Raw genomic sequence first — 25,499 nt, 5'->3', positions numbered from 1 at the left:
CATCAAGCCCCGAAAGCATACAGATCCCAATAGAACCGACCATAACCGACCATAACAAAGAGCAAAGGCGACTATAATCGCATGGTGGGCATTAAAATACAAATTAGCCGCCGCTGGACGCGAAACCAATTTAAAATTAAAATAATGACCGAAATAAATAATTATTCATTGTGGGTGCGAGTTTGTTTAATCGCACTTTTCCTGTTTTCAATCAGATAGTTTTGAGGCAGCGTCGGAGGGTCTTTCGGCATGACGAGGCCAGATAGGATGGGTATTCCTAGCCTGCGAGGTTTTCCCGAAAAAACGGCGCTGACGAAGCCCCGAGTGGCGCTATCTCGGTGAGTGGGCTGATCGATAAGCCCACGACCCGATAGGGAACCTGAAGTGTGCCCTCCCCTTTCGATTGCGACTGCTATCACGGTGCTTGGAGGAAGGTAATTCTATTAGGCGGACCACCACAACTTGTCGGTGGGAATGGCTTGGCAGGTGCAGCTCCCCGTTGGTCAAGTAATACTGGGAAGAGCCCATAGCTGCGAGAAGCTGTTCTCACTGCCGAGGGGAAATCTTCATTTACAGGTGTATTTTTACGTTGCGAGTAAAAAAAAAAATTTGCCTCCCAGATTTTAATGCAGTTTAAAAGAGAATTTATCCACAATTCCAAAACGGTGTCCCTTTTTGGGATCTGATGTATATTTTTCAAGATACAGCCCTCGCAAGGGAGCATATATGAGTTTTTGTGGCTGACCCCATTTTGCAAGGGGGTCCATCAGAAAATTTTGAAAAAAATGTAAAAAAAATTTGCCTCCCAGATTTTAATGCAGTTTAAAAGAGAATTTATCCACAATTCCAAAACGGTGTCCCTTTTTGGGATCTGATGTATATTTTTCAAGATACAGCCCTCGCAAGGAAGCATATATGGGTTTTTGTGGCTGTCCCCATTTTCCAAGGGGGTCCATCAGGAAATTTTGAAAAAAATGGAAAAAAAATTTGCCTCCCATATTTAAATGCAGTTTAAAAGAGAATTTATCCACGATTCCAAAACGGTATCCCTTTTTAGGATCTGATGGATATTTTTCAAGATACAGCCCTCGCAAGGGAGCATATATGGGTTTTTGTGGCTGACCCCATTTTCCAAGGGGGTCCATCAGAAAATTTTGAAAAAAATGAAAAAAAAATGTTCCTCTCAGATTGCAATGCAGCTCGAGAGGAAATAGTTGCAGGGTTTTAGGAAGCTACCCCGCTTAAGGATGGCAGCGATATGAACAGAGATGTGAGCTGGGAACACTGCGGAAGGCACTTTCTGCGAGGCACCTCAGGACTTCCCCAAGCAGCCGGCTTAAGAGAGCGCGTAAGAGAGCGAGATACTGGGAACAGCAGCTGCAGTGGGAACAGTTGGGCCGCTAATTAATGAACGGGCGGCGGGCCTGGGGAAGTGGCTTTTGTCTCTGACGTGTCTGGTGCTGGGGGCGGCGAGGGCGCCTCTGGAGGCCGCTCTGCTCCGGAGCTGTGGCCAAAGTTGAAGGCTCTGGGGCAGCCGGGTAGTTGGCCTGTGTGTGGCTTAAGTGCTGTTTAATAATGAAACAGTGCGAGCTGCAGGGGGATTCGAATACTTCGCCGCAGCAGCGGTTTCTGACCCCGAAAGCGACCCGTTGGCGGTTGGCTTTGCTGCCAATAGCCCCGACCAGGAAGTTGGCTGTCAGGGAAGTCCTCCCGATGTCCCTCCCGTGGACAGTCAACAGGTGAGCCGCACACACACTCCCGCCGCCACTCACACACAGAGACGGTTTTCAACAGACCCGGAGGCGGGCACAGGCCAGAGCTCAGAGCTGAGGGCCGAGGGCCGAGGGCTGAGGGCGTGCGTTTTCAAAGGAAAACTTTATTCAATTTGTGACAATATGACAGGCGCAGCAGCAACTTTTGGCTGCCCTTTTTGTTTATCGCTTTTATTTATGTATGTGCTTTGCTTTCGCTCCGCTTTGCTTCTGCTGACATTTTGGAAAGTTGATTTGTTGTTTACAGGCGTTCAGGACACTCAGAGAAAGCGGTTGCCAATCAGCCCCGAATCTAATCGTCAGAGATACAGTTGGCGCTCCGGGGAGGTCTGCTGTCTGGTCTCTATGGAGAGGCTCTGAATGGTTTCGGGGACAAGTATCCAATATCCGACAAGTGTCCCCATTTCTCCGAGTGCCTCCTGTCGCCCCCCCCCGGATCACTGCCAGTTGCAGGCCCCGGCTCGCCCGAAAACTGCGATTACTCGAACCAAAAAGATTTCTGTTTTCCAATTTCCTAAAACAAAAGGCGGATGAAGAGACCGAAACCAGGACCAGGACCACGACCACGACCAGGAACAAAGCGGCGAGGCAGGCTGTGGCAGGGGGAGCTTACAACCGAAAGTGTGGCATGAATAGAGGAAGTTGCCGGAAGTGGATTTTTGAGCGGAAATAATTTTGCCACATGTCGGCGAAATAAAAAAACACGTAGGGGGCTAAAACAAAGTCACGCGCAGACATCGGAGGCGGCAAGCGGCAGGCATCTGGCGGCAGGCGGCAGAGGTGGCAGGACGAAGGAGCCAGGACGTGGCGCAAATCCTTCCGCTGTCGTCATTGTCGAAAGCCTTAGATTCAATATAAGCGGAGAATGGAGAATGGCCCTCGCCCTCCTCTCGCTCCATTTGCCGCTGCATACAGTCTGTACGTTTTAATAATTTCCCATCTTGTTTTCCCTCTCGTTTTTATTTTCATTTTCATTTTCGTTTTCATCTTGCTCCGCAGGTGGAAAGGCTTTGGGGACCTGCCCCTCCGCATCCCTGCAAGCAACTGCCGAGTCCTTGAGCCAAATATCTTCGGGAGGGATGTGTCAAGTCGGCATTGTGTGCAAACTTTAATTTGGCCATCAGGCGCAGAGGTCGCTTTGTTTAAACCGAAAATGCAAACAATTCATTAAATGAAATTCGGAACTCCATTGATGTGGCAGTTTGCTGAATTATTCAGGGCCTTAATCATTTATGTGGCGAGTAAAATGTTTCCTGAATAGTTAATGCCTGAATGTGCAGTGCAGGCTGAATCTGAAACCAGCCTTTAATTGGCCTTGATTTCAATGGATTGCAGGTGCAGGGCAATGAGGGAGAGCCCCCGAAAGTATGCTGCGTTTCTTGAGCAATCCGTTCCACTGCCTGTCCTCCCCCAAGTCCAAACTATTACATCACGGCGGAGGAAAGGCGGTGGGAAGACAGCCCTCGCCCCGGAAAACAGCACTTGCCCGCCGTCTTTCTGGCAGCTTTTTTGGGAGCAGCCACCGCCACCGACTTAACTGGCAAACAATGGCCGCCGTAATACTACACAATAGATATTTGTCATGGGCGGGGCTGGCCGGGATGGCTGGGCTGGCTGGGATGGCTGGGCTGGCTGGGTCGGCCAGGAGGAGCTTGTCAAGGGGTGAACGCGTGTTAGGTGCGAATGCAGATACATAGAAAGTTATACGAATGCTACGTGAGCAAAATGCCAAAGCAGTGAAAACTGTAACAATGAGCGGGTGACCCCAGCGCGAAAGCCCCCTTCCACCCCGCTCCCCTCCTCCGCCCAGTGATAACCCTTAACCCCTGGCTCGGTTGCAGCGCATTTCGTATGCAGCGCTTGTCCGGCAGCGCAACCTTTACGGTTCTGGCCCTCCGTGTTCACCTCCAGAGGGCCGCCCTCCCCGGCCAGCGCTTTCGGCTCCAGCCTGGCTAAAACAAACAACAGGAATATAAAAGGGGGCAAGACAAGCAGGACAAGAGTCTGGCAGGACGAAATGAGGAGACAAAAAGTGCAGTTTGCAAGGACAACGCTGCGTATGCGCAATGCCGAAGGAGGAGGTTGAGGCAGAGGGATACCTATTAGTTGTTAGTTTTGAACCAAGACCTTGTAGTTGGGTGGGAGATATGAGCCACTTTTGTCTCTTCCAAGCTACCCTACTCTAGGGGGCATCTACTGGCCACCTCCTGGCGGGAGAACCATTTAGTTGGACTTTTCACCAACTTTAAACAAGGCAATTAAGAGACTAGAACAACCAAGTCCAAGGACTGCATGTTACTCGGAGTATTGGCAGTTGGCAGTGGAGGGAATGGCCATAAATATCTGGGCTTAAAGCCTGGTCGCTTAAAGGCCCGGTAATTGGAAACCGGAATCGGTTCGGAATCGGGCGCAGCATGAAATATGCGAAAGCGAAACCTAAATGGCGAAAAATGAGAGATGCCGAAATGCCGAAAATGGCCGGGCTGGCCGTCAAATTAAATTGTTTAAATTGTATGCGAAATGGGGGCCATCAGAGCTGGACTCGGGCAGAGGCAGAGGCAGAGGACAGTAAATTATATCGGTTCTATATATGCAAATAACAGAAATACATATGTTTCTGTGCTTTTCAGTGGCGCTGTGATTGGGAATCGGTCGCTGGGGAGTTGGTTTCAAACACTGCGGTCGGGGGATATTTATGGGAAACACAATGCCAGGTAGGACATGCCCAGAGATCCCGTTACTGGCTCGCGGATTATAATTAATCTATTCGGTTGCTTATTTGACTTTAGGAGGGGGGCTGTGGTGGCTTTCTGGGCAGAGAAATATGTATTTCTAAATAGCAACGCCCTCTGGCCCGGGGCGGGGAAGAATCTGCATACGAGATGCGACAAATCCGACGCTATAAAAGCCAATTATTCCATTTGCTTAGTCCTGGCTCTCGGCCAGGACACACTCGCTCGTTCGCTCATTCTCGAAATTAAATCAAAATCTTTATTAAAACATTTTATGCAAATGAATAAATAAGCAAGTGGCAGTCGAGGCGAGGCAGGGCAAACATCGAGATACAGATACAGAATCTGATTCAGATACAGATACAGATACTGAGTCAGCGTCAGACTGGGCTGGCTGACTGACAGCCGTCAGGAGTGTCTCAGACAGAAATAGACAGGCGGCGGAAAAGGGCGGAGGACAGGCGGAGGACAGGGCTACAGGCAACAGTTACACATTTACATAAATATTACAATGCTATTACTCGTCTGCCACGCCCCCCTTTAACGCATCGCCCCCAGGCAGTCACTCATCATAGGCGCGCGTGGGTGTGTGTGCATTACAATAATACGAAAATTATTTGTAATGTAATTTCAACTTAATAAATGTTCATTTTCATATAAAGCGACAACTCATTTTGCGCGCCTCCCGCGCGGGCTCCTCGTTCGCGAGGCGAGCTCTCAGGTAAGTGGCGCCATGCACTGAGAGAAAAAGGTGGCTGCAAGCAGTGGCTTTAAAGCCTACAAGCTCCAGGTAGCTAGACCTACTTGTTCCTACTTTCCTTGAAGATAGTTCCTTGAAGAACTGTCCAGAGAAGAGTCCCTTCTTTTTTAATCTTTTCTCGCAGTGCTGGCTGCGCCCAAGGATCCACCTGCCGAGGAGCCCGTGTCATTACGGAAGCCGACAATGACTAAAGTAACGGCCCGGCCGGGAGGGCTGGGAGGCCGCCATTCGGAGGTAAAAGCCAAGAGCACGCCAGGAAGTAAAGTTGTCGAAAGTGAATTTGCATAAACGTATGAAATTTTAATATTTACGACAAATTTTCAACAACTTCCCCCCGAACACCTTACCTTCCTCCCCCCTCCCTCCCATCACACACGCAGCGCACTTAGCTCCCGCCCACCTTTCTCCCGCCCACCTCGCACTTTGCGTTGCATACTTTCCAGTGCTCGACGCAAAAAGTTAGGCCCGACAGCCTCCGGAAGGCAAGCCCATCTAGGAAGGTGCTACAAGGTCTGCACGTGTGTCTGCAGAGAGGCGGACAATGGGTGGGCGTGGCGTTCACGCTCTCGCCCACACACACACTCCTGAGTGCGGCGGGTGTAGACTAAATTGAGTTAGCACTGAATCGGGCAATGAGCACGGACCGTGTCCTGAATCCGGCAGCTTGAGTTCAAGGATAGTGTTCAGCAAACAGGACTCCTTGCCTTTAAATGGCCATTTTCATTTAATTGCCTGAATTTTTGGCCAAAGCTTTCCTGCCAGGCATTATGAATAAAGGTTCTCCTTTGGCTGGAAGGCTGGGCCCTTCTCCTGGCAGGGCCGAACTAATCGATTTGGCAGGCAGCGGAGGCAGGCAGCTACCGAGGCGGAACTGCTCCACTTTCGGCCAGTTCGGTCACACCTGGTGAGCAGGACTTGGCCAGGGCTGTAGTGGGGTTTAAAACCGCAGACCCTGTGCTTACTAGTGCCACCTAGCGGGCGGTACGGGTGGTAAATTGGCAACATTAGACGTAGGGATTAGGCAGGACTGCATTTGCTTTAGCGTTTTAGGAGTAGCAGAAGTCTAGCCCTGGCAGTAAGCCATCTTGTAGAAACTGAGATCGAGAATCTCGTGCTTTTTTTTTGGAATCAGACTCTGGACCGGCACGGATGTACGTCAGATCCAGATCCATCCACAAATTTCTGGTTGAAGCTATCGCCGAGTAACCCCAGCTTTGGAGCCGAAGGAGGCGAGCATAGGAACGCTAATTCCTGCCCCGAGAGGGCAGCTAAATTCCCCATACCGACCAGATCCAGAACTCCGCCAGTCAACCTGATCTACGCCCAGCCCATCATCCCAGCCCAGCCCATATCAGCATCAATTGGTTTGCGGTGATGTTTTCGTAGGGTGATCGTCAGATACAAGAGAAAGAGCAGAAAAAAGCTCGTGTCTGGTTTAGTCTGCGCGTTGCTGATAGACAGCTAAGAACCCCGTTCGATTAGCTCCCAAACAAATACCCAAAATTAGGGAACGTCGCGATGATGGCGAAGGTGTCGTCCATGCCAAGTGTCATCAAAACCACTTGAAGTCTTTAGTTAATCTAAATATAAAGTATAATCTAAAAACCTAGTTTAGCAAATTTAAAATCGGTACAAAGTTAAAATCGGTAAAAAAATGAGGTTAAAACCACAAGCTAAAATTGTGTAAAAATATACAAATTAAAAAGGAAAGAAAAATATAAAAAAAAAGGAATAGATCAAAAACGGGTGTGATGTAAATTAGAACAGATGATTATTAGAAACGAGTAACAAGTTGAATTAGAAGAGGGCGAAATTAAATAAAAACGCCGATAAGACAAATTCGGTTAAGTCTCGATGTGGGTGTGTGTGCTGAAACTTTTAGTCTTCGCGAGTCGCTTTGGACTTGCATTTATTTACAGACTTCTTACGACACCTCCGATTTGGAAGCGCTTTCAACGGTGGAGTATATCAGGTGAGCAAAGTCTACCCAATATTTACCTTTTTCGTCTACATATGCATGTCATTTCGATTCAGAACCGAAATTGGAAATCAAATGAAATGAAAGTAAAACGTTGAAAATAAAGTTAACTTGTTAGGCACTATTAAAGAAAAAAAAAAAGAGAAGATAAAATTAAAAATTAAAAAGAAAATATTTGAAAATATTGAAATTGCATCACATACGTTTGATTTAAAATATTTGCATTTAATAATAAATATTACACTTAGCAAAAATATAAATATATAAATAATACATTAAGAAATCCTTCCTAAATGCACATACAAATTATTAATGCCTAAATGCGAATACAAATTAATTATCATTGGTTCTAAGTAATAGAATTTTGTAAAACAGTAGTTAATAAGAAATGAAGTAATCTTTTAGGCTTTAACTCAAGAAAACAAAAGTAAACAAAACGAGATGTACACCTTTATGTTTAATAAATACGCTATTATAATGAAAGAGTAGAAAACCCTGTTGTAACTCCATGCCGATCACAGAGCCGTCGTAGGGTTATAAAATAAAAGGGGCCTGTTGCAGGATCGTTGGGAAAACGCACTGGCCATGGTAGGGTGGGCTGAAGACACCCCTTTTACATCTCGGGGTGCGCAAAGTGAGAGTACTATCCTAGTTCTTGTCTGTCCGTTTGTTAAGCTATCTCTTGTCCGGCCGAAATTGGCTCGTTTTTGCACGCAAATAAAACTGATTTATCCCAGATAACTATGAGCACCTGTAGGCTAATACTACTGAAGAACACCACTCCATTCGCTGACGAGCTAGAGCCGGAATTTAATGCGTGCCGTGTTATTAGCTTGCAAAGAACACCAGCTCTACGTTATTCGTTACAGGAATAATAATAAGTAATATCTGAATAATCATGGCGCCCAACGTGGGGCTTGACTGTACAGTGAAGCTCACTCAATAGCGAAACAAACAAACCTTTCTTTTCATTTCCATTTCTATAAATTTCCTAGTCAGCAGTGTCAACTTTCAGTCGCATTGGAATGCAGTTTTTATATTTTCAAAAAGAAAAAAATAACTCACCACGAAGAAAGAATTAATACAGCAGTCTCCTTTAATTGTGTTCATCCACAATAGGTAAGCGCTTTGGAATTGGCCAATTACGATCAATTATTAGTTTGGCTAACCGCGCTTGAACTAGCGAGGAATAGGTGAAGTAGCTAAAGGTCTAGTAAGTCGAGAATGCAGGATTACAGAGCTAATGCTTGCGAGCAAGAGCCTGGCCGCAATTTCGGAAGCAAAATCTTTAGGCAGTTATAATTATTGAAACTTTATTGAGGCTAAGTATGAAGTGCTTGGAAGTACAATCTCAAAGATAACTAATAATATTAGAGATTGGCCACGCTTGTTACGAAGGTCACATAAGTAAAGCAGCTTATGTAGCCGCTTGATGAGTTTTAATTTTTTTTTTTTTTGCTGCGCCTTTTTCTCGTATCTTTTTCAGATAATTTTCTTTTCCTCTCACAAAAAAAATAGGAAAGTCCTTCGACAATCAGCTCTTGGTTAGGCATGGAGTTAATTTTTTTTATCGTAATATATATATTCTTTTGTGGACATAATCTAGTGGCTTATATCTTTAAATATTCAGAATTGTGGTTTTAAGTGGCAGCGCTAAGCACGAGATCTTCAAATTGAATAACAATAGTTTCGAAAATAAACAACACATAATAATAATCATAGGATATGGGTGTAGATCACTCAGATAACGAAGAAGCTGGAGGATCATCTCATTTTTGTATTTTATGCAATTCGCGAATTCCTGAAAAAGAGTTATACAAAACGAAATGTGGGCACGGGTTTCATAGAAAGTGTATGAGCACACATCTAAAGAGCAAGAAAACTTGCCCTACCTGCAAAGCGACTTTCTCTGGGGAACCTATTGCAAGATCAGATAGCTTTATTGCACAAAATACAAGAAGGCAAAAACTTATAAGTTCGCAAACAGAAGGCGAAAGTCGGAGATCAGAAAGTATGGAGAAAGAACGGCAGAGTCAAGAGCGAAGGGGTGAGGATGTACAAAGTATGGTATTAGATGCTGTTAAAAGTATGCAACACGAGTTGCTAACCCAACTAACAGAGAAAATGTCCCTCATGATCCAGTCGAACCTAGCCGCCAGAATTCCCCAACAGCCACTTGAGGTGGCGACAGACCCAAGTCCGTCACTTGATCAGCTTCTTGGGATAGATGCTGGCCAGGTGAATGTTGGGCAAAGTCGAGCGCAGGCTAACATCTCTCCTCGGTCAAACGCCTCAGAACTTTCACAAAGGCCAGATAAGGTGGCGCATATAATGAATGGATGGAAACTTCGGTTTAGTGGAGACCCAGGAGGCATCAGCGTAGATAATTTTATTTATAGGGTACACGCGTTAACCGGTCAAACCCTCGATTCAAAGTTCGATGTTATGTGTGGCAACGCAAGTGCTTTGTTTGAGGGTAAAGCCAATGACTTTTACTGGCGATATCACAAATCGGTGCCATCCGTTAAGTGGACCGAATTGTGTGACGCACTTCGCCGTCAGTTCAGGGATACTAGAACGGATGTTGATATTCGAGAATTAATTCGGGATCGCAAACAGAGAGAAAAAGAGAGTTTCGACTCGTTTTATGACGCCGTGGTTCAATTAACGGACAGCTTAGACTGCCCTTTAGAGGATAAATCTTTAATAGAGATTTTACGGCGAAATTTGCGAGCTGAGATCAGACACGAAATTTTAAATATTCCAACTGAGTCGATCTCAAAGCTTCGCGAAATATGTAGAAGGAGAGAATGCTTTCTAGAGGAAGTAAAACGGGATCAGATATATAAAAAGGGTACCCCATTCAAAAGTAACATCTCAGAACTTCTTCAAGTTGAGCATAAAGAGTCTGAATCGGAATTCTTTGAGGACGAAGAGGGGGTCATCGAAGCAATGTCACTAATATGCTGGAACTGTAGGAAGGAGGGCCACAGGTACCAGGATTGCACGGCTCCTCGTAAAGTCTTTTGTTACGGATGTGGGGCACGCAACACATATAAGCCGGCATGCATAAAGTGCCAAAAAAACAAGCTGTTGAACACCCAAGCCGCTCGTTCTCGGTGTGTTCAACGGACTCAGTCGACAAATACGGAAAGCGAGCAACCATAAGTCCTGTCATGGACTCATTCAAAACTGAGGTTGGTCCTGTAGAGGGATGGCATCAGAAAATCAATATTTTTAGGAACATTAGCAATAAACAAGCTTATCTTAAGAAATTTGATGCTAAAAATAAGTCACGGAATACCAATAGATTAAAAAGATTCTGGAAAGTCACTAAGGATTTGTGCGCGCTTCGCAGCAATAATGGCGACGGTCGTCCGTATACTATTGTAAAAATCCTGGATCGGAATATCAAAGGGCTTATGGACACAGGCGCATCTATGAGCTGTATTGGGGGGCAGTTTGCACAGGAAGTTATGGGGAGCGAAGTTCCTATCCACAGAGTCTTTAATAATGTTTCTACAGCAGATGGAAGTAAGCTAAATATTATAGGTCGATTAAGCACAAATATAGAATACAACGGTCAGATTAAGGCGATTCAGTTATACATAGTTCCATCTTTAAAACAAAACCTCTACTTAGGCGTAGATTTTTGGAAACTCTTTGACTTACTACCTCCAAATATTCAAATTTCGGAGCTAAGTGCTCACAATCTTACCCAGGACCAAAAGGAAACCTTGCAGGGAGTAGTGGATCAGTTTCCATCATTTGCCTCCGCTGGATTGGGCAAAACAAATCTTTTATCGCACCATATCGATGTGGGCGAAGCCAAGCCCATAAAGCAACGGCATTTCCCCGTATCGCCAGCTGTAGAGAAGCTGTTATATGGTGAAGTCGATCGAATGCTGGAACTGGGGGTTGTAGAAGAATCAGACAGCGCCTGGTCCTCTCCAGTGGTTCTGGTGCAGAAACCTGGTAAGGTCAGACTTTGCCTCGACAGCAGGAAAGTGAACGCCGTGACCGTGAAGGATGCGTATCCGCTTCCACAGATAGATGGTATTCTGAGTCGCTTGCCAAAAGCAATGTTTATAAGCAGTCTCGACTTAAAGGATGCATTCTGGCAAATTCCGCTAGATCCAGCGTCCAGGGATAAGACTGCGTTTACGATCCCAGGTCGCCCACTTTACCAATTTAAGGTAATGCCGTTTGGCTTGTGTAATGCCGGACAAACAATGTCGCGACTCATGGACAAAGTTATTCCGGCGTCACTGCGAAATGAGGTGTTCATCTACCTCGACGATCTGCTTCTAGTTTCGGACACCTTTGAAAACCACATAAGGGTTCTAAAGACAGTGGCGGACTGCATCCGGTCTGCCGGGTTGACAATTAATGTTCAGAAAAGCCATTTCTGCGTTCAGCACGTCAAATATTTAGGGCATGTGATCGGGGAGGGCGAAATACGCACAGATCCCGAAAAAGTGGCAGCGATTGAAAAGTTTCCTCTGCCGAAAACCTTGAAGAGTCTGAGAAGTTTTCTCGGAATGGCGGGTTGGTACCGTAAATTCATTGACAATTTTGCCACTGTAGCCGCTCCTCTTACTGATTTACTCAGAGCCAAAAGGAAATTCACAATGACCGAAAAAGGACATCAGGCATTCATTGAGCTAAAGCGCAGGTTATGTACTGCGCCCGTCCTGCGAAGCCCAGATTTTACTAAGCCCTTTTACATCCAGTGCGATGCCAGCAAAAGTGGCGTAGGTGGAGTTTTGGTCCAAAAAACGGAACAGGGTGACGAATACCCGATCGCATTCGTTTCTAAAAAACTTAATAAGGCACAAAGAAACTATTCAGTAACTGAACAAGAGTGTTTGGCAGCAATAGTAGGCGTGAAAAGATTTCGTCCCTATGTAGAAGGCCAGGATTTCACAATAATTACTGACCATGCATCCCTAAAGTGGTTAATGGGCCAATCGGACCTTAGTTCCCGCTTAGCGAGATGGGCTCTTAAACTGCAGGGATTTAAATTTAAGATTGAGCATCGCCGAGGATCACTTAACGTTGTTCCAGATGCTCTGTCAAGGGTCAACGAAGACGAAATAGCGAGCATTGATGCTTCGCATGGGTTGCTGGTGGATGTAGCGTCCGAACATTTTCAAGGCCCAGAATATTTAAGCCTGGTAGACAGTGTCAGGGCCAACAGTGCGAAGCTTCCCGACTTGAAGGTTGTGGATAACTTGGTTTACCGACGCTCAGAGCACGCAACAGGCGAGCCCCTTCATGATGTCTATATCTGGAAACTGTGGGTACCATTACAGCTGGTGGGCAAAGTTCTGAAAAATGCACACGATCACCCACTTGCTGCTCATGGAGGCGTGCATAAGACGCTAGAAAGAGTACGCCGCTACTATTACTGGCCAGGTTTGGTGAGCGATGTTAAGACTTATGTCAGTAATTGCGATGCATGCAAGGCTACAAAAGCTCCCAACTGTCCGTTAAGACCTCCCATGGGAAAAGCTCCAGAATCGCAACGATTCTTTCAGCGTTTATACATCGATTTTCTGGGACCATATCCGCGATCGCGTAGTGGAAACATCGCAATTTTCATAGTTCTAGATCATTTTTCAAAATTTGTTTTTTTAAAAGCCATAAAGAAAATGGAGTCGACTGTCGTAGTGAAATACATGAAAGAAGAATTGTTCCACTTGTTCGGAGTGCCAGAGTTAATTGTTTCGGATAACGGCACACAATTTAGGGCTGAATTGTTTCAAAAGTTGCTGAGGGAACACCGAATTACCCATAAGCTCACAGCCATTCATGCCCCTCAAGCAAATGCGTCAGAGCGGGTGAATAGATCAATAATAACGGCTATACGTGCATATGTAGATACTACCCAAAAAGATTGGGATGTGAATCTAAGCAGCATTTGCTGCGCCCTCAGGTCAGCTACCCACTCATCCCTCGGGACATCGCCCTACTATATGGTGTTTGGCCAACACATGGTTACATCTGGAGGTACCTACGCTTTGTTAAGGTCGCTACAATCATTACAAGACAGAGGAATAGCATTCACTAAGTCAGACTCATTAGAGCTAGCTCATAATAAGGCAGTTATGCTGTCAGAAAAACGAGATGGTGTTAACAGAGATCGCTATAATCTTAGATCACGTGAGATTTCCTACTCCATCGGGCAAGAAGTTTTTCGGAGAAATTTCAAACAAAGTAGCTTCCAGACAGGATATAATGCCAAATTAAGTCCTGCTTTTGTAAAGGCACGGGTCCGCCAGAAGTTAGGAAATTCGTACTACGACATTGAGGATCTGCAAGGTAAGCTGGTTGGACGCTACCATGCAAAGGATCTGCGGCAATAGTCCTGGCGGGATCAGCCTTGTGGGGTTTACCCCAAGTCTGATGTTAGCGGGGGGGTGTTGTAGTGGGGTTTAAAACCGCAGACCCTGTGCTTACTAGTGCCACCTAGCGGGCGGTACGGGTGGTAAATTGGCAACATTAGACGTAGGGATTAGGCAGGACTGCATTTGCTTTAGCGTTTTAGGAGTAGCAGAAGTCTAGCCCTGGCAGTAAGCCATCTTGTAGAAACTGAGATCGAGAATCTCGTGCTTTTTTTTTGGAATCAGACTCTGGACCGGCACGGATGTACGTCAGATCCAGATCCATCCACAAATTTCTGGTTGAAGCTATCGCCGAGTAACCCCAGCTTTGGAGCCGAAGGAGGCGAGCATAGGAACGCTAATTCCTGCCCCGAGAGGGCAGCTAAATTCCCCATACCGACCAGATCCAGAACTCCGCCAGTCAACCTGATCTACGCCCAGCCCATCATCCCAGCCCAGCCCATATCAGCATCAATTGGTTTGCGGTGATGTTTTCGTAGGGTGATCGTCAGATACAAGAGAAAGAGCAGAAAAAAGCTCGTGTCTGGTTTAGTCTGCGCGTTGCTGATAGACAGCTAAGAACCCCGTTCGATTAGCTCCCAAACAAATACCCAAAATTAGGGAACGTCGCGATGATGGCGAAGGTGTCGTCCATGCCAAGTGTCATCAAAACCACTTGAAGTCTTTAGTTAATCTAAATATAAAGTATAATCTAAAAACCTAGTTTAGCAAATTTAAAATCGGTACAAAGTTAAAATCGGTAAAAAAATGAGGTTAAAACCACAAGCTAAAATTGTGTAAAAATATACAAATTAAAAAGGAAAGAAAAATATAAAAAAAAAGGAATAGATCAAAAACGGGTGTGATGTAAATTAGAACAGATGATTATTAGAAACGAGTAACAAGTTGAATTAGAAGAGGGCGAAATTAAATAAAAACGCCGATAAGACAAATTCGGTTAAGTCTCGATGTGGGTGTGTGTGCTGAAACTTTTAGTCTTCGCGAGTCGCTTTGGACTTGCATTTATTTACAGACTTCTTACGACACCTCCGATTTGGAAGCGCTTTCAACGGTGGAGTATATCAGGTGAGCAAAGTCTACCCAATATTTACCTTTTTCGTCTACATATGCATGTCATTTCGATTCAGAACCGAAATTGGAAATCAAATGAAATGAAAGTAAAACGTTGAAAATAAAGTTAACTTGTTAGGCACTATTAAAGAAAAAAAAAAAGAGAAGATAAAATTAAAAATTAAAAAGAAAATATTTGAAAATATTGAAATTGCATCACATACGTTTGATTTAAAATATTTGCATTTAATAATAAATATTACACTTAGCAAAAATATAAATATATAAATAATACATTAAGAAATCCTTCCTAAATGCACATACAAATTATTAATGCCTAAATGCGAATACAAATTAATTATCATTGGTTCTAAGTAATAGAATTTTGTAAAACAGTAGTTAATAAGAAATGAAGTAATCTTTTAGGCTTTAACTCAAGAAAACAAAAGTAAACAAAACGAGATGTACACCTTTATGTTTAATAAATACGCTATTATAATGAAAGAGTAGAAAACCCTGTTGTAACTCCATGCCGATCACAGAGCCGTCGTAGGGTTATAAAATAAAAGGGGCCTGTTGCAGGATCGTTGGGAAAACGCACTGGCCATGGTAGGGTGGGCTGAAGACACCCCTTTTACATCTCGGGGTGCGCAAAGTGAGAGTACTATCCTAGTTCTTGTCTGTCCGTTTGTTAAGCTATCTCTTGTCCGGCCGAAATTGGCTCGTTTTTGCACGCAAATAAAACTGATTTATCCCAGATAACTATGAGCACCTGTAGGCTAATACTACTGAAGAACACCACTCCATTCGCTGACGAGCTAGAGCCGGAATTTAATGCGTGCCGTGTTATTAGCTTGCAAAGAACACCAGCTCTACGTTATTCGTTACAGGGCTCGGGCCAGGCCAGACAATGGCCTCTCCAAGCACCACATTTCTGGTTGGGAGGCAGCGTAGATTGCTGGATCTGGTTGTTTATGGCGAGGGCCATCAGCAGTGTGTCCCGCTGATCCTCTTCGCAATTAGCGCCGCCATTTAAATGATATCTGGCCGGCCGGAGCCGCCTCGGACTTGTTTACCCCATCAGTCAGCCTAAATGCCAGTTTAATTGTTTCTGATTCGGCCAAGTGTCCGAGTATCCGAATATCCGAGTATCTATGATGGGCAAATTGTTTTCTAAATATTCCCTTTGCGGGGCACTGCAACTGGACTTCATGTTCGCAAAGCGCTTTTAATGTACTTTTTAATGGCTTTTATTGCCCTGGCCAATCGCTTTTCGATTGTTTTCTCCAGCAGCGTCGAGCAGGCACGGAGGACGGAGCACGGAGCACGGAGCAGAAAGAGTCACTCGGCGCACTCGAGCACATTAAATGGCCATCCGACATGGACGGCATTCGTAATCGAACCTCAATCGGAATTGGCATTGTCAAAGTTTGCTTTCCATACCCCACGTTGGTGGGGGGAGGGGGCTGGCCTGTTAAATTAACTGGCAACTTGTTATTTTATGTCCCCTGACCTCCGTCCTCGCCCCCTCCCGCAAAGTATTAACTATAGTTGCGACTCAAGTCCTGATTCGCTTCCTGGCCTGCACATGATTTTTGTGCCACTCTTCCGCCGTCTGCCGACTGCCGACTGCCGATTGCCGGCATGTCAGTTCTGATTTCATTAGATATTGATTGCCCCTTGCAGCCATGCAACAAAACATCAAAGACCTCCACCCTCCACTCTCCACTGAGTCCCGCCCGCCCTGTTCCAGCGAAACGATTCGAGTCGAAACGATTTACCCTTTGACGTTGGATAAATTGATTAGGGCGAAATCAGTGCACAGGCCATTTGCAACATAAATGAAAAATTAAGTTGCACAGACAGCCTGTTCGGGGCCAGGGGCCAGGGGCCAGGGGACAGGGGCCAGGGAGCAATGGTGTTTGCTTATGACGTGGCCTGTAAACAGACGGACCGGACCGGACCGGACCGGACCGGACCGGACTGCGTTAATCAACTGCAGCGGCAATAAAAAACCCAATTGTCCGAGGAATTCTCGCGGGCCGTGGCGGCAAACAAAGGAACTGATTACATAATTGTCGAGTGTCGAGTGTCGACTGCCGAGTGTCACTTGCTTTCCTTTGAAATAATTAAAAGCTCCTGTCAGCAGCTCCGGACTCCTCCGACCTCCTTCGGCAGATGGGCCTTGTGCGGAAAACCGCTTATTGAGTGTTTGTCCGTTGGCAGTCCGGACAGCTTATTCTTTATGCCTCTGTCGGCTTCGGAGGCTGTTGCCCGATTGTAATTAAAACTGTTTAATTTGCCGTCAATACAAATACTCCCGGATCCGATCCGACCCGTTCCGGCGAGCCACCCACCAATCAGCCACCCACAGCTGCAGGCCCGCCTGTCAGCACGACGTAATTAACGCCGCCCCGAAAAAATGAAATGAAAATAAATAGGGGAGTCGCGGGCCGAGGGGGCTGCTCCGGGTTCCGGGCTCCGGGCCGAGGGGACGTGTCTAGTTCTAGTCCGAAAGCCCAATAATAGTGACGCATTGGAAAGTCTCGCCCCTGGCCCCCCTCCGGCTTGATTGGCAATGAAACAAACTCAGTTTTAATTAAACGCCCCCTCCAGCGGCTCACTTTTATCGTTTGCGGCTGCAGTGCGGTGGCTTCCGTGGCCTCATTACTCCATAAGGGGTGGTTCAGGTGGGGGTGTAATTGTGGGTTAATGGTTTCGGGCCAGCATGCAAGCATGCCACTCTTTATGCCGCAAGAATGGAGTTGTCCGACCTGCCCCGCTGCATAACATATGCTTCCGATGGCGATCCGTGCACTTTGCAGCACGTAGTTGCAGCTCTGACGGAGAGCCTCTTAGCTGAACTGGGTTTAGTCGAAGGAGCTTATAAATTGTCCTTTGCTCGTCCTCCGATGCGACAATAAGCCGCTTGTCTTATCGCGACGACTGCAGGAGTCCTGCCCTCGCAAGGAGCAACAGTTTTCCGCAATGTCCTTCGCTGTCGCACTTGTAGTCTCGGTCGAGAGTGAAAAGTGGGCTGTTGCACTGCTCCTGCCGCCCACTCCCGCTCCCAGTCGTAATTTATGCATGACATAAAGAACGCTGCACTTGGAAACCAGGACACGCCGCCAGGACACCACCACCCCTTGCGGGTCAAATGCTAAACATCAATCACGGGCCTCACCGTACTCGTACTCGCACTTGTGCCACATGCCGAGAGTGCATCGATATGTGCGGCAGAGATTGTATCGATTTCCGATTTGTTTGCGGCCGGCGGCGGAGCCTTTAATTGAATCCCAGGATCTTATCGGTGCTCGGATTAGAGTGCATCCTCCGGAGGGGCCGCCTTGGAGTCTATTTCTGGCCATGTCTAATTGATGGCAGCGGCCCAACCGAAATCCAATAAAGGGGAGTCTGTCTGCGCCATCGGGCTCCTGAAATAACAATCCCACAAGTAGGACGAACAAATCCAAAAAGCATAACCATTGTTGGGGAACTGCAATTGAAACGGATGCCCAGCGCCGGAACGAGTCCACTCCGAATACAATGGGAGCCGGGCCAGCGGAAAAAGTTCCGACTGCAACTAATTGGGCGCATAAACATTGGAGAACTGCCAGACAAGTGGAGCTCCTAACTCTGATTGCGAATTTGCCTGGCGGGGGGCAGGGATGAAAATAAATAAGGAATCGGTGGGACGGGTCCTCCAGTGGCGGGAGTGGAGGGAGGACTTGAAATCGATTCCCTGCATTTACAATGAGGTCGGTGGTGGCACATACCGAGCCACTCAGATGGCATGTTAATTAACTAAATCGCTTTAATGGCCGACTGAAGGGGAGTCCTGGCCACTGAGACCGGAGCCCACAGCCCACAGTCCTCAGCCCAGAGTCCTGTGTCTCGAGTCCTGTCGCCATTTAAATCTTTACTAAGCTGTTGAGCAAAGCGCATTAAATTGTAATGAGAAGGCTGCACAAAATGCTTATTTTTTGCCATTATTTTGCTTTTATTCCTGCTCCTGCTATTGCTCCTGCTCCCTGGGCCAAGGTCATGGCTTGACAAGCCGCTTAAAACATTAACTTATTATTCCACTTTCTACTCTTCCAGTAGACTCTCTCTGGCGCCCTTTTCTTTTTCCCATTTTTTCGCAATGGGCCCGAAACAAAGGGAATCGCTTTTAATTATGGCCGGTCCTAGACGGGGCAAGTGTTTGAAGTTGCCACTAACCGAGCCGGGAGCCGGAGACACAATATGTTGCTTTCCATAAATTAATTAAATAATTATTTGATGCTACGCATGGGGAATATAACACGATACGCCGCTTGTACTACTCGCTTAGGATCCCCTCCCTGCCACAGTCCTGCAGTTGCCCCTCAGAAGTCACGAGAATCTGTTTCTCGTTACTCAATTGTTCTCCGTAATTGGGCGCCTCGGAAAGAATACTGGCAACTTTTTAAAAGACCTCGGGGGGAGCGAACGGGGTGGCTCTGTAATGCTAATTATCCTGTAAAGGATAACAAAGGCCAGAGCGGGAATGACGAAAAGTGACAGCCCTGGCAGCTGATTTAATTGTAGCGCCAATTGGTGAAGGAACACAATTCGGGCTCCCCATCCGCGATAATCAGGCTAAGCGGCCCCGAGACCCATTAGGCAGTGCCACCCGTACCTTCCGCAGGCCGCATCTTGGCTGATCGGCAGCCGGCAGCCAGTAGTCGGGACACAAAGGAACAGGAGCCGAACAGAAGCCAGCAGACCAAAAACTGAACGAGACGTGCTAATTGCCGGCAAGAACAGGCTTCCAAAGCGCCATTCACAACATTTCGCAAAGGCTGCCAAATTACATTACACATACGCCGTGTTGCCAGCCGGAGCACCGCGGCAGTGGCAGTCGAGGGGGCTGGCGGCCAGGGGCTGCCAAGGTAATGGGCTGAGCATCAACTTAATCAGACAATTATGCCCCGCTAATATTGGAATAATCTCGAGATTAATGCTTTTAATTTCGCCCATAAGCCGTTGAGGGTAATATTCTGCATATTCTGCCAGCTCCGCTCCCCCCCCTCCAACATCCGCCAAGGATATCGCGCCCGGAGCGGGAGGACTAAGTAATTTTTCAATTAAAATCGCTAGACGCATGTGGCAACATGAAAGAATCAAAATATCAGTGGAGGTGGAGAGTGACTCGACGAGCAGGTGCCTCTTGGCTTTCCTAGGAGTGAAATGATATTTTTGATCCTTGAAGGATCTCCTCTCTAGAGGTACCAAGTATTTCGTTTAAAGATTACTAACAAGGAAAGACTCTGAAGCCTAATACACCCCGAGCTGAGGCACTCTTCTTCCACGGGGTAGCGATTCCATAAAAAGGTTGCTCGTGGCAGGTGGTCGGCCTGCCCCCTCCCCCACGACCTTGCCCCACGACCCTGCCACATCCCACGGCCCGGCCGTCTAAAAAGAAATCTGTCAGGCAGTCTGTCAGCCGCCTTTCTGCTGCAAGTTGCCATGCGCAACGCCAACCGCTGCTTATGGCGAGTAGTGTTGATTGACGGGGGCGGTGGCGGTGGCGGTGGCGAGTGGGCTGGGAGGTGGGAGGGCCGCCCAACCCTAATGAAATTGCCCTCCGCGAGCAGCCATAGTTTCCTGCCACGGTGCAGCACACGCGGCGTATGCGTTACATGCATCCCATGGACGGAGGACCAGGCCGACATGGCGTATGCGTTATGGGTTTCTCGTCAAAGCCGCGTTTTACATGAATTTAGCCCCAGCTCGCTGGCTCCTGGCTCCTGGCTGCTGGCTGGCTGCTGGACGGACGCTTCTATTGAATTATACGCTGGACCTCGCTCCATTATATTGCGGACCGAGTTACACGAGCAGCTCGCGTTAATTTGGCTTGGCTGCGTTTTTTCCGCCTCCGGGCCCTGGACTCTGGGCCAACTTTCAGCTCCTCCGCTGGTCTAATTAATTTGCCAGATAAACCCGCGCGGCGCGGGCCTTCGCGGGACAAACTGTTTGCGATAGTTGCTGAATTATGAATAATTAAAAAAGTTGTTGCCCGTCCGTCCCCGGCTCGGAGTTTTAAATTATTCGTTCGCAAACGTTTTGTTTCCCCATCAGCCCGGCTGACAGCAGTGTTGCCAGCCAATTAGCCGGAAAGCGAGGCTCCGATCGGGGAGTGTTTTATTGAAAAAGTTGTGTGCGAATGGGAGTATTTTGAGAAACAATAATCCCATACACTTCCATTTAGCCTGGATGGCCTCTTCTGACCGCAAGTTGCATTTTTCAGTGGAGTTTTGTGCCCAGCAGGGGGGCCAGTCCACACTCTGTAATGTGTATTTGTGAGGTGCGTGCGGGGGAGGGCGGGCAGGGGAGAGATGAGAAAGCACAGGACGAAGGGAGACCCATGTGGAGTGCTGTGCGAGGGCCTCTGTGGGATGTATAGCTATTGACAAGCACACAGCATAAGCAAATGCATAACAAGGCGCCCACACACATAACAATAACCGAGATAAGTAATAGCAAATTGCTGGCATCGTTCTGCTGGCACCCCCCCACCCTCGTCCTTTGGTCCTTGCTGGCTCCCCTTGCTCCCCACTCGGTCCTGCCAGGGGCAGGAATTTACTTGTGGCTGGGTTGAGGCAGAGACTGCAATCTTGAGAGTATTTATAGCCGACTGTAGTGTCGCCCAGCACCAGCCACCAGCCACCTTCCACCTGCCACCCACTCGTCCTTGTCACCCCCTCCGTGCCAGCCCTCCTCTGCGGTTAGTGCCTCCTAATTACTGCCACTGCTGCGGTAATCATGATTTAAGCGCTAATCTGTCCGACACTATCCTGCAACCACACTGCCAGCAGCAGCTACGTGCTCGAGACGGGCGGGTCCTTGGAGCGGAGGACGGGCAGGTGGTTTCGGGAAGCAGCCAGGACACCGCACACAACACCTATGCAAATGAAAGATGGGCGGCCGGGCCTGTCGAATGGGTAGTACCCAGTACCCTGGCATCACACTCCAGGCTCAGTCATAACTCCGGTCCTGGCCCACCCGGAGCAGGCGACACCACGCGAGGGTATCGCATCGAAAGGGGATAAAAAGGCATTTAAAGCAAATATGTTGAATTCAATTTGAAAGGCACACAGCAGCCCGGCAACGCGTACACCTCTGATATTGGCCCGAGGTGGGGAGTGCGTGTGGGAGGGGACTTGTTTGTTGGTTGTCAAAGAAATGCCAATACGACAAATACACGCGTTGCGAGAGATACTCTGCCACTTCCGCCGGTGGCTCTGGAAGCGGCTGCGGCACACAAGCCCCTCTGCGGAATACCCCGCAATTAAAATGCCTCAGCATTAAAGCATGTCCGCTTTTAAAATGTGTCTCGAGGTGCTCCAATAATTCAAATCAATAACAAGAGTGTCTGAAAAGAAAGTCCTGTGCCTGCGAAGGGTGGAAGGAAGCGGCATATCGCCTCCTGCGTCAGGCCATTCAAGGATTTCCATTTATATCCTTCAAAGAGCGGGTCCTGGCTGAAAAATTGGAAATAGACAGCACAAGCCACTCAACTCAACTCGACTCGACTCAAAGGGGTGCCCTGCGCTCTGCGCACCCCCTCGCAAGTTAAAAAGCAACATCGATGAGATGAAATGCTCGAAAACAGGTAATATCCTTTATTTATAGACACACGCGTGTGTGGAGCGCCGCCTTGCAGGGCCTCCCAAGACAAACGGCGCTGCCGGGCCGGAAACGAGGCAGCAAGGGCTTAAGGGCCGTCCAAAACAAGCGGCTGAGTCGATGCGACAAAGCCACATCCGGGGAGCTGGCTGGGATCAGAGATGGATCGGAGATGGATACGCCCCTGGGAGGCGAGTTACAGTCCTATCCGGAACAGCAGGACACATGCATGCGTCTGTGGCAAGTGGAAGCGCACTTTGCTGGCTGCCGGCTGCCACTCCCAGCCGCCCCTGCAGTTTAAACTTTAATCAATTTTAATTGAGCGCTCTGGGCCGTGCAACAATAACAATTAAAATTAAAATTCCCATGAATATCAAAGATATCTTTGAATGGACATATCGATGCCGGACTTCATAAGGATGCCGCGCGTGGCAGGCGCGTTTAAGTGCTTCTGGCCGCGACCGGCCGATAAATAAGCCCAAGCTGACGATAATTGCTGGCAGGATAATGAGGATGTTATTAATGAAAAGAGTGGCGCCAGGGGCCTGTCGGCCTGTTGGCCTGCTGCCTGGCAAATAAACATTAATCTGTGGCATTTTAACTCGCATTGCACGGCCTGATCGGCCCGCTTATGGGCTTTCGCGGGATTCGACGAGTGGATTCGGGACTTGACAGCGGCTTTGCAGTGAAAGGATACTCCCCGGAGCCTGCGAACACTGCCGATTGCGGCGCACTGAAGCGATTCACGTCCGCTCGACTGTGCTTGCTTTCAAATCGGATTATGCCGCCACCTTTGCGAGATTCCACAGCTTCGAGGAGCTCCATGGCGGAATGGAGAACTCCCAGAATCCCTGCCGGATTCTCAGATCCTGCCACATGCTCTGGCATTTTTCGGACATGCTCCCGGGGCATATCAATCACTCGGAGTGCAGCCACCGGAGAGCTGACCGAATCCTATGAAATTGAATTCTCCATCTTACCCTTCAGGGGCACACATTTTGCGAGCGTGTGAGCTGCGCAGGCACTTCGTCCTCTGCCTTCGGAGGGAGGGAGTTCATTAAGGATATCTCGGAAAGTGATCAAGCCGGGCTTTGTCCTGCCCGCAGACAAAGGAGTGCTCCCCAGCCTCCAACCAAATGCATTCCTTTGTTCAAATCAATCAGCTGCCTCCCATTTGCTGTGCCACCCGAGGCACTTCTTTAGTCGCCACACTTGCCACTGGCAGGCTTTCATCTTTCGTCCTGCTTGCCACTTTTTTTGGGCCTTTCCCGGCTCGTGTCCTGACTGCAATACTGATCCGTTGCGACTTCGGACTCGGCTCGGTCTGGTTTCTAGTGCCAGGGGCGGCGGGGCTTAAAAATGCAATTATAATGCCACCATCCCGCACTTGCCACCACTGCTACAGCAGGCTCTCGGGCCAAATGCAACTGCACCGGAACCGGAGCTGAATCTCTGACTGGGACTGCTACTGCGAGGCAACTGTGTGGAGACAGTCGCTTTGCATTTCAAAAGCGTGTGTGCGGGCTGCTCCTCGGGCGGAATCAGTAAATCAGGGCGATGGAGTGGGAGTGGAAGTGGAAGTGGGAGTGGGATTGGGAGCTGGAGTCTTCCAACAGACGTGCCAAGGGCTGTTAAAGTTACGGACGGAGCAAGAGCAGGAGCTGGAGACAGATGCGGATGCGGTTACGGATACGGAAAAGTCCCCTTCAGAGGCCCGGACGAAAGGCTTCAGTTGCCATTTTGATTAATAAGAAATGTTTCTCAAGTACGGATAGTTCATGCGCTTCGAATTCAATATGTTTGTTTAGTCCTACACAGGGAGAAAGGAGTAGTTTGTGCGAGGACCTCTTAGCATCCTTCACAAGAGCTATCCTGGAAGCTTTTCGCTCAGCGCAGGGCTTATTGATTCCGGCCAGTGGCCACTCATAAACGAGACACAATGGATCTGTCTTCGACTCTGCCGGGGATTCTGCAATCTAATCGAGTGGCTCAGCGACTCAAGTGGCTCGAAACCAAAGCAACGCCAGCTTCAGACACAGATGTAAGGATACAGATGCTTCCTTTTGTTTAATCCGAGGAGGAAGGTGCCTGGGCAGGAGGTCCTGGCGACTGGAACTTCTAATTGTTGGCAACAAAGAATCAATCATCCTCCAAATCGAATCAGGGTTCAATGGAGACCGACGAAAATAAACCAGCCGGATGACTAGATGGCGGGGAATTAAAAGACATAAATGGCATCCGAAGCTGATAAGGAAATTGCATTTCCACAGGCTCCCCAGGACACAGGACGCAGGACACACAGCACAGGACGCAGAACACAGAACCAGAACACAGATACATAAAAGTTAATGACTTTTCGCATTTTTCGCTGGCAAGTCAATGACTGGCAACCGCCAACATAAAAAAGCAACCGCATAGCTTAAATCATAAAACAAATTTCGGCGATGCCCTGCCACGGGGTAGGGACGACTGGCCGTCCTTCTGGGAGCCGCCAGACAGGTCTGGAGGAAGGCCTCCGCCAGGGTATCCCCTGTTCGGCTGGCACGCAAGTGCTGGAAGTCCTGTCGCTCTGGTGATTGAGTAAGTTCTCTAGGACGAGGATGCGCCCGGAGGACGTGGGCGGGCAGGATGTGGGCGGGCGAGTGGGGAGTGTTGTGGCAAAGTGTCAAACACCTTGGCTGGATGTAAAACAGCTGAGAGCAGTCAAAACAAAGCGCGGTGCTAAGAGATTAAAAAACGTTTAAACAAAAGCAACACTGTTGGGTTGGGGGCACAGCGGCAAGTGGCAAGTGGCAGCAGGCAGGGGCCAGGGGCCAGGGAGCAAGGGCAGGCCGGGGCCATGTAAACAAAAAACTCCGGGGCGGCCCACTACGCAGACGCACGGATAAAAAACAGCACCACGGCAGAGTGCCCGCGGATAAGGCGGATAACATGTGGCCGGATAATGGCAGTTGGGAACACTCTGGCGGCTACAGCCGCTTGCCACGAAGGCTTCTCCGACGACACTGCCGAGCGGCCACTGCCGAGCGGCGCCCCGAAATGTTGGCAGGCAAATATCCGCCAACACCAGAGGAAACTTTTTCGAATAAAACCAAAGAAATTTGTTTGTTTTGATTCAGTCGTTGCGGGTTTTTTAAGGCGAACACAGCC

At 48.0% G+C, this 25,499-nt stretch overlaps 1 protein-coding gene and 1 long non-coding RNA gene across 5 annotated transcripts in view; one reads left to right on the top strand and one right to left on the bottom strand.

The window, feature by feature from the left end:
- LOC116655187 overlaps positions 1-25,499 on the bottom strand; it is a 55,863-nt gene that overhangs the window by 5,797 nt on the left and 24,567 nt on the right. The gene's annotated exons all lie outside the window — the stretch shown is intronic.
- The window catches only part of LOC6503773 (sex peptide receptor), a 65,414-nt gene continuing 46,112 nt past the window's right edge, over positions 6,198-25,499 (top strand). Inside the window, exons 1-2 of one of the 3 annotated variants that reach the window (XM_044716795.1) lie at positions 6,198-7,236; positions 7,299-15,579. In XM_044716795.1, coding sequence (XP_044572730.1) covers positions 10,308-13,610 — 3,303 coding nt within the window. In that variant the 5' untranslated portion in view covers positions 6,198-7,236; positions 7,299-10,307 and the 3' untranslated portion in view covers positions 13,611-15,579. Of the gene's footprint in view, positions 15,580-25,499 lie in introns of those variants that run through there. The other 2 variants (XR_006507583.1, XR_006507582.1) reach the window with 2 other exon arrangements.

Source organism: Drosophila ananassae, chromosome XL (genome assembly GCF_017639315.1).
Source record: "Drosophila ananassae strain 14024-0371.13 chromosome XL, ASM1763931v2, whole genome shotgun sequence".
Classification (NCBI taxonomy): Eukaryota; Metazoa; Arthropoda; class Insecta; order Diptera; family Drosophilidae; genus Drosophila; species Drosophila ananassae.
This window is presented reverse-complemented; position numbering and strand designations above follow the sequence as displayed.